The sequence below is a fragment of the Microplitis demolitor genome, chromosome 4 (assembly GCF_026212275.2).
Source record: "Microplitis demolitor isolate Queensland-Clemson2020A chromosome 4, iyMicDemo2.1a, whole genome shotgun sequence".
NCBI classification, from domain to species: Eukaryota; Metazoa; Arthropoda; class Insecta; order Hymenoptera; family Braconidae; genus Microplitis; species Microplitis demolitor.
In genome coordinates, this window is record NC_068548.1 from 20,760,349 (window position 1) to 20,768,830 (window position 8,482).

The following is an 8,482-nucleotide window of genomic DNA, read 5'->3' on the forward strand; positions in this document are numbered from 1 at the left end:
AAATTTTAAAAGTAAAATTTTATGTTTTACAAAAAAAATAAGATAAAACCATAGAATTTTTATGACAAATTTATTGACTGTCAATTGTATTTGTGGAAATATTTAAAAATACGTCCGTAACTTTTTTACACATTTTTGTGAAACAAAAAACTGATTCAATTAATATATAATTAATAGTAAATAATAGATAATTTAATAATTAATTAATAATGTAACGCGCATGAATCGTAAAATGTCTTTAGGTCATTTTTTCATAATCAACATATAGAAAAAAATATTTATAATGTAATAAAACTTTTTTTTTTTAATGCCATTAATTAAATCAGTACAAGAGAGAACATGCATGAAAATATAACAATAAATTCATAAATCAATCAATAAATCAATATCTTATAAACAAAATAAAAAAAAAAAATTAATAATTGTAATTGTACGGAAAGTATTGTCATTTTTGTGAAATACTCTGGAACCTTCAAAATAAAATAACTTGATACATTAAAAATATTCTTTAATTATTTATAATTGTACATATATATTAATTAATGTATAAGTTATAATTTATTTTTATAGCAATTAGTACAGTATATGAATAGTATGGTATTTAAATGTAAAATGTATATTTTTTGGTGATAATTTATTATCTGTACGTTTCATCCTCACACATGTGCGCAGTGATGAGCACAATCAGACAAGAACGGAAATGGGCAATCATTTCTTGTTAGAAAGTATTCGATTCTCTAGCTTACAATTTATTATTTTTAAAAAAATGAATTTTAAAAAATATGTCATTAAGTATTCATCGTGTATATTTATATATATTTTGTTTTGTATCGCGTTAATTATTTTTAAAATTAGTTACGTTTCTTCGCGGCGTGATAAGACACCAGTTAATAATTTTGAATCCTTGGTAATTGTCAATGAAAATCATAACGACTTAAATAACTTTGAAGAAACGCTGATAAATTCTACAGTTGATCCTCTAGTAAGTTACCAATTATATTTAATTTAAAATCCTGTACAGATCAACTTAAAAAAATGATGAATTCTTAGGGAGGTGGACAGTAAAATAAAATTTATAATTTAATTTTGATGATCCTGAAGTTGAGACAATTTTAGAATTTTTTCTAAAATTTTTTCTAAAATTGCCAACTAGACGTTGGCTAAACTCTATTGTCTACTAAATTTTTTGAGTCATACGTAATCATGTTTAATTATATATTAATTAGCATTTAATATTTTTAATTGCAATAAATAAATAACAATTTAATAGAATGAAGACAAACTAAAATTTATGTGACACTCAATGCATATAATAATTATACACTAGTAGTGTTAATTATAAATTATTTAAAAATAATAAGTTTTTAATTACAGATAGTTGATGAAGCGATTCAACGAGTTTACAGTGTATGTGAAAAGTATAACAAAAGCACAGCATTAGAAAGAATGCATTATTTTTATTCACCAAAACATAATTCTCTATTCTGTTGGATAAGAAAAGTTGCTTCTACAAGTTTTACTAAATTATTTGCTGACTTGCGTGATATTAAAATAATTGGCAATTACTACAAGTAATAAAATTTATGTTTTATTCAAATATTAATTTTATTATTTCATTGTTTCAATAAATAAATTTTTTACAGACAAATAGAAGCATTGGTACCAGAAAGTATTGAAGAATTTTTAAATTTGATTGACGACACTGATGTATTTAAATTTATTGCTGTAAGACATCCCTTTGATCGACTTGTTTCCGCATACAGAAGTCGAATTGAAGATAATTCGAGACATACATCACAAGCATGGATGTTTGTACCTAGAATATTTTATATTACACGTCCGCAATTGTTCCATTTTAATAAAACAACCGGTACTCCATTAGAGCAAATATTTTATAATGACCGAAGGTAATTAATTTGAGTATAATATTAATTATTTAATATTAATTATATTATTAAGAGACTAAAGGAAAAACGATTGAACCTGCGGGAAAACTTCAAAACCCCACTGTTTTCAAGCTCAGGGAGCTGAGTCTAGATTTTCTATAGGATTTCTTAGACGGCGATCCCGATTCAAGTTAAGAATCCCATAATTTAAAAATTATTTAAATTAATTAGTTTTATAAGTAAATTGTTAAGAATAATTACCAATTAAATTATATTTACTAAATTTGGTAGTGATACTCAGACAGTCGCTTATTGATTGCTCGTAATTATTGTCCATTAAAAAAAAAAATGTATTTTTCAGGCTTAAGCTCATCCCAACGTTTAAAGAGTTCATAACATGGCTTCTTGAACAGCCAGACGAGCAAGACGACCCTCACTGGAGTAAATACCAATCTCACTGCTCGATATGCCAAATGTCCTTTGATTATATAATTAAGCTAGACAATTACACAACTAGTGACGTAAATTATTTGTTTACAAAGCTGGGATTAAATAAAAATCAATGGGCACTACCAAGATTGGGACAGAGTCACGACGGAACGACAACTTACGCGCGTACGTGCAATTATTTATCGACTTTATCAAGAGACATGTTTTACAAATTATTTGAACGCTATAAAATAGACTTCGAGATGTTTGATTATGATTACAGTATTTATAAATCTTGTATAAATAAATAATTCACATTAAATAGAAATAAATTCTTTATTAATTTATTATTTATTACAAACTGAGTTTTTATATGAATTATAAAAAAGTGGCATTTAACTGCAATTACTATGGTAGACAAAATTGTTTATTTTTTTTTTTTAATAATTATTAATTACTTGAATAAATAGTAACTAATAATCAATTACTTATTCAGTTATCAACTCATTTAATAAAGAGTTAGGTTGATATTTTTCAATGCAGAAAATTAATTATCATCCGACAAATTATAAAAATAATAAATCCATAGTCTAGCTGTGAACTCTCTTCTGCGGGCTATTTTTATGTGGACTTGATTTTTGTTGAATGCAGGTAACTTCGTTAGTGTCCTCAATAACACAGCAATCATCCGCATCATCTGAAACTGAATGTTCAGTTTTTCGTTTTTTCGGTGACGGAATTTCCCGTCCAGGTGACGATGCTGTTTTTCGTTTCTTTGCAGCCAGGTCATCTTCATCAACAACTTCCATCAGGTCATCGTCATCGTCTGGAACAATCTCCAACAGATCATTGTCTTCGACATCAGTGATCTTGCCATTGGAAGTCGATGGTGTTTGGTTGTCTTTTTTAGTTTGTTCCTCTTCCTTTGGTTTGAGATCCTGCTCATCAGCGACAACCAAAAAATCTGGACTCTCGCCGCGCACTGTGGGTTTATCGCGATGGACAATATTGACAGTTAATGAATAATTCTGCTGGAAATCATCAACTTTAAGTATTGAACCATTTTTGACACCAAGTTCTTCGAGTATTTTGTCATTATTTTCTTCTGTTTCACCTTCTTCACTGCTGATTATTATTCTACCCAACCCATCAATCATAACATCAGGCGCAATCATATTCAATCTGTCTTTTAAAACCAAATCATTCAGCTCAGCAATTGTCATCTTAGCAGTATCGATTGCTAAAACAGCTGTAGGTGTTGGCGCACAAACGTAACACTTTGGATTCGGAGGATTAACTTCTCTCTCGGGTACTAAAAATTGATTACGATGATTTGGACGCGGTCTTAAATAAACAGATTTACAGGCTTTTAAGTTTCCAGATAAAATACGGAATGCATGTAAAATAACGACACCAGCAATTATGGCATTTGTCGTAGCGATTGCTGGTATGATATTACCAGCCATTGATTTTATATCAAAGCGAGATTTCTGCGCAATACCAAATATATAAGCGCGTATATTTGCACAAGCAGCGACAAAGTCCATGGCATCTTGATCATCTTTGTCCCAAACTAAATGATCGCTCGGTGACTTTTTGCGCAGTTCTTCGAGTTTAGTTTTCAAATTATCTACTGCCTTTGAGAATATAAGCGCGCATTTAGCGATACTCCATCGCTGCTGGTCTTTCAACCCTTCATCGGTGTCTTTGCTGCAGCCGGCAACTTCATCAGGTAAATTTTTCCAGTCAAGAGGCGTTGGAGGTGTCCTCTTCTTCCACAAATTGTCCATACTCAGAAGATACTTGATGTCATCGTGAAACAATTTAGTGAAAAGTTTTTCAGGATCGTATCCATTTGCGTGTGCCCACAGCCGAGTTGACACACGTACGACATTTCCTTTGTCATTAGCATCTGAGTTTAAAGCTTCTTCGCCGGCTTTATCACCAGCAGCCTCGGGATCTGCTGTGTCTGGCGAGACATCTTGATCAGGATCTTCTTCACCAAATAATTGATTGAATAAATGCTTTGACCAGACTATACAGTGAATAGGCTCGCTAGGAGTGTTACGAATTGTACATCCGGGAAAGGTTTTTTGTGGAGGTTTTGGGAAGCATTCGTAGCACTGACTCAGTCCTTTTTTAATCAGCTCAACTTGCCCATTGTATCCAGCTGTTCCAGACTCAATTAGTGGTACATCAGCAGCTAAACACATGCGATTAACGTGATTTCTTGCTGCTCTGTTGTCTAAAGCTCCCATTACTACATCAAATTTCTTGAAAAAATTCAGTCCATAATCAGATCTACAGAAACAAAAGTCATTTATTATTTTTTATTCACTTATTTATTTAATTTAATTGATAGATTATTTAAAAATAAATACTTACGAGGTAATACTGTCATGATAAGCAGTTATTTTAGCATCAGAATTGAATGCTAACGCAGTTTCACGTGCTACTGCTGATTTTGATTTACCAACATGTTGTTTTTGAAATAAAAACTGGCGATTGAGATTGCTTACGTCAATTGTATCGAGATCAATCTGGAATAATAATAATTATTAAATTAATCTATGTGTAATTTTATTTATAATAGATAAAAACAAATAATATATTTGTGTTTAAAAATTGAGCGGTTAGAAATAGAGAAGCGAAATGCGCACATGCTGACGCGGCACAAACTAAATAAAAAACAATTTATACAACTTACTATTTCGATATCATTGAATCCAGTCATAACAAGATTTTTTAGGATTTCACAACCGATCCCACCGGCACCCACAACTAATACTTTGCTTTTTAAAATAGCTTTTTGAAGTTCAGGATTAAACACACCATCAATAATCGCCGCCATTTTTGTAGCTACTGAAAAAATAATTTATTTTGCGGCTTCGGCGACCTCTTCTCTTCTCCTCTTTTTCTTGTACTTATTCTTGTCTCTCTCACATAAATTTGAATCCATCTACCAGTCAAATTTCAAACTTCTTCACTCCTCCATGATGATGGTAAAAAGTTTTCATACCATTCAGGCTTCAAAACATTTTTTATAACCAAAAAGTTATAGAATTTTTAAAATTAATTTTTGTCATTATAATCTAAATTAAATTTGTTGTCATTTCTAGATAGTAAAGTTTTTTGACATTTACAAATACAAGGTAATAATTTTAATTATTTAAAAAACTTTTCAGTCATTACTTGATAATTATTAATTAATAAAAAAATTTTTGAAAAATTGTAATTATTAAAAGAAAAAAAATAAACTTATTAATTTTAATTGTTATTAAAATAATTAAAAGTATAAGTTTCTTATATTATTTAATAATTATAGTATCATACTTCAATGAGTCTTTTAAATAAAAGTGACTGTGAATGTAACTGACAAGTGGGAATTTTTTAAATTTTTGAATAAATAAATAAAATGTACGTAAGATGAAAACTAAAAAATGTTTATTTAAGTCAATGAAAAATCAGTTGGTGCATTTTTTTTTAATTTAATTATTTTAATTCACTTATTTATTTAAAATTCATAAAATGTCTTATGTCTGTTACATTCACTCTCCTTATTTTTTGAATCATTTATTATTCGCACTTTTTTTTTAGATGATAACACTATGGAGGCTGGTACGAATAAAAGATTACAAAAAATTACATTACGGAATAACGCGATTATGTGAAGGAATTAAAAAAAAAAGTATACGGGGAATGAAAATGGATCATTTTGGACGAAGAGAAGTCAGTGAAAAAAAAGAAACAAAATTACGCTTAAAAGATAAACTTTCACAGGATTACACACTTATATACAAGTCAACATTAGACAATTACGTATTCTTTTGCTATCACGCATCTTACATTATTGTAATTGGAGCTTTAATTGGAATATACTACGTGATTGTTAATTCACCAGAGCTTGAATATCTAAAACCAGACACCGAACGTGAACTAACCAAACCAAATCTTACTTTGTATGATCAAAAAGAAATAATTTTAGGTAACATAGGATTGGTATTTATGAATGCGTTACTATTTTTCCTGTGCCGTCGTCATGTACTCCGAATTTGGCACCACGCTAAAGACAACGAGTTTGTTATCATACTGCCAACGCTGCTTCCCAATTCTTCTAGAAATCTAGTATTTAAAGCCGGTGATGTTGTGCAAAAATATCCAAGAGCTAGGAATGATATCACTCGTGCGCCGCATGTGATTAATGGTAAAGTTTATCATCTAAATGATTACAATTTCCGAACGCCAGCTGACTACAATAGAGTATTGGATTTGTAAATAAAAAAATTATTAATAAAAATTAAATTTTATTTCTCTTATTTATAATAATAAATTACTTAGCTTACAATTAATTATTTCATCTTATAAATTTACAAACAGATTCGTAAGGAATTCTTTTCACATATTTATCATCTCTGGTAATATTGACATCAACAGCAAAGTCTTCAACTCTTACTTTCTCAACAGTACCTACAGATCCGCGATATTTTCCTTGGATTATCATCACTTCTCTCCCAATAGCAGGAATAACAGTCTCCAAGTGTTCCTGATCCAACTTGACAATATGTCCTTGAACTTTTTCTGGAGAAGTTAATTTTATTTTACCCACAAATCCAGATTCTAGAACAGGACTTAGTACTACACCTTTAGCTTTATAATACTTTGATCCGAGACTTTCGGTTATCACTTTGACGACTAAATTTTCCTGTAACCAGCCTTGTGATGTCGATGGTTTGTCTTCTGATGAACGAGAGTCTGCTTTTAATTTTTTATAAGAATCATCATCGTCGGATTTTCTTTTGCAACTTATAGTAGACCTGCATTCACTTGGTTCTCGACTCCGATCATTTTCATTCCAATCTACGACACTGACGTTATCGGAGTCCGAAGGCTCCTCCTTAATTTTAACGACTGATTTTTTGACAAGCCCTACAGGTGGTCCCATTAGTAAAGAAGCTTTAGGTTTCAATTTCATCTCCAATACCAGAGGACCGTCTTCTTCTGAACGAATTAGTGGAGTAGCTGACTCTTCAGATTTATTTTTGTTTTCAACGCTGCCTTTCTCTACCTGCTTGCTTATAAATTCCATCAGTCGTTCCTCGTCATCTTTGTCCATTTTTTGTTTCTTGGCTTTCTTTTCTTCAGCAGCTACTGTCTCGGGATCACGATCAATGTACGTAATATACCAGCCTTTTTCAGTCTCATCGACGACACACTTTCCCGTGCGTCCTAGCCATTTAACATAAGCTGTCAAACTCAGCCATTGTGTTGCATTCATGTGCATATGCTGGCGATCAGTGATATAATCCTGGTAGACACGGTTTGAAAGAACCCGCCGTGTACCAAATTGACGTTTTAGTAAATGTAAAAAACCATCGGAAAATTCACGTGAAAATTGGTCCATATATTTGCCAGCATTGTCTGCAAATAATAATAATTGACGGTGATGTGATTCAGACATTGTGTGACACTTGAATCCATTTTCATCACGACACTGTTTCTGACACATCTGGCAGTACCATCGTAATTTTTGTAAACCCTTTGATTTTATTTTGTTAGCAATGTATTTTGGTGTTCCTACTTCGTGTTTACCCATTTTGATATCTAAAATTAAATAGATAATTAATAATAAATATATAATCTAATATTTATAATTAAAACTTAACCAATAAAATTTTTTACCTCAATTTATTGATGGTATAAAAAATAAATGAAATGGAAAAAGTCTTGTTTCAATTTTTTAGTAAAATATTATTGTGTGTAAATGTTTAACAAAATTTGAAGTGTTAAAGTTTATAAAAATAATTGGTAAACGTTTTTAAATGACAATGGATGTGTATTTTTGTTGATACTTGTTGCCTCAATTGATTTTTAAAGTATACTGAATTTGATAAAAGAGTTGTAGATTTTAGTTCGGAATTTTTCCATCTTCATCAGCGCACGCGCGATGATTGGCGGTATTTAAAAAATTACTTATTGTGCCATCAAATGAAGTTTGTTTGGAAATCTCTATAGGAAGCAGGGTATAAGGTATAGTTTTTAGTCAGAATTCGGAATCCTCGCAGTTCGTTCATTTGTGTCATGGAATCTGGACAAAAGATTTTACACTGAAAATTTTCGAATGAAATTATGATTGAGTATGAATGTAGCAGGTATGAGACAAATTATAA

At 30.6% G+C, this 8,482-nt stretch overlaps 4 protein-coding genes across 6 annotated transcripts; 2 read left to right on the top strand and 2 right to left on the bottom strand.

Annotated features, from left to right (window-relative positions):
* Nucleotides 1-698: 698 nt before the first annotated feature.
* LOC103580998 (carbohydrate sulfotransferase 11) lies at nucleotides 699-2,642 on the top strand. The gene is made up of 4 exons (XM_008562961.2): nucleotides 699-982; nucleotides 1,375-1,571; nucleotides 1,644-1,907; nucleotides 2,248-2,642. Exons 1-4 carry the CDS (start codon nucleotides 701-703, stop codon nucleotides 2,624-2,626), a joined length of 1,122 nt encoding a protein of 373 aa, XP_008561183.1. The 5' UTR covers nucleotides 699-700; the 3' UTR covers nucleotides 2,627-2,642.
* On the bottom strand, nucleotides 2,638-5,187 carry LOC103580993 (SUMO-activating enzyme subunit 2). Its single transcript, XM_008562954.2, has 3 exons — nucleotides 5,023-5,187; nucleotides 4,701-4,855; nucleotides 2,638-4,616 (listed from the first exon to the last, which is right to left on the bottom strand). The coding sequence occupies exons 1-3, from the start codon at nucleotides 5,164-5,166 to the stop codon at nucleotides 2,906-2,908; spliced, it is 2,010 nt and encodes a 669-aa protein (XP_008561176.1). The 5' UTR covers nucleotides 5,167-5,187; the 3' UTR covers nucleotides 2,638-2,905.
* A 106-nt stretch (nucleotides 5,188-5,293) lies between these two features.
* Nucleotides 5,294-6,631, top strand: LOC103580994 (uncharacterized). Its single transcript, XM_008562955.2, has 2 exons — nucleotides 5,294-5,467; nucleotides 5,913-6,631. Exon 2 carries the CDS (start codon nucleotides 5,913-5,915, stop codon nucleotides 6,588-6,590), a length of 678 nt encoding a protein of 225 aa, XP_008561177.1. The 5' UTR covers nucleotides 5,294-5,467; the 3' UTR covers nucleotides 6,591-6,631.
* Nucleotides 6,485-8,180, bottom strand: LOC103580995 (DNA/RNA-binding protein KIN17). 3 transcript variants are annotated; one of them, XM_008562956.3, is made up of 3 exons: nucleotides 7,995-8,180; nucleotides 6,659-7,916; nucleotides 6,485-6,565 (listed from the first exon to the last, which is right to left on the bottom strand). In XM_008562956.3, the coding sequence occupies exon 2, from the start codon at nucleotides 7,906-7,908 to the stop codon at nucleotides 6,670-6,672; it is 1,239 nt and encodes a 412-aa protein (XP_008561178.1). In that variant the 5' UTR covers nucleotides 7,909-7,916; nucleotides 7,995-8,180; the 3' UTR covers nucleotides 6,485-6,565; nucleotides 6,659-6,669. The 3 variants fall into 3 exon arrangements, with proteins under 3 accessions (XP_008561178.1, XP_053594287.1, XP_053594286.1); XM_053738312.1 differs by lacking the exon at nucleotides 6,485-6,565 and having other exon boundaries at nucleotides 6,613-6,893; nucleotides 6,957-7,916; XM_053738311.1 differs by lacking the exon at nucleotides 6,485-6,565 and having other exon boundaries at nucleotides 6,613-7,916.
* Between the last annotated feature and the right edge of the window lie 302 nt (nucleotides 8,181-8,482).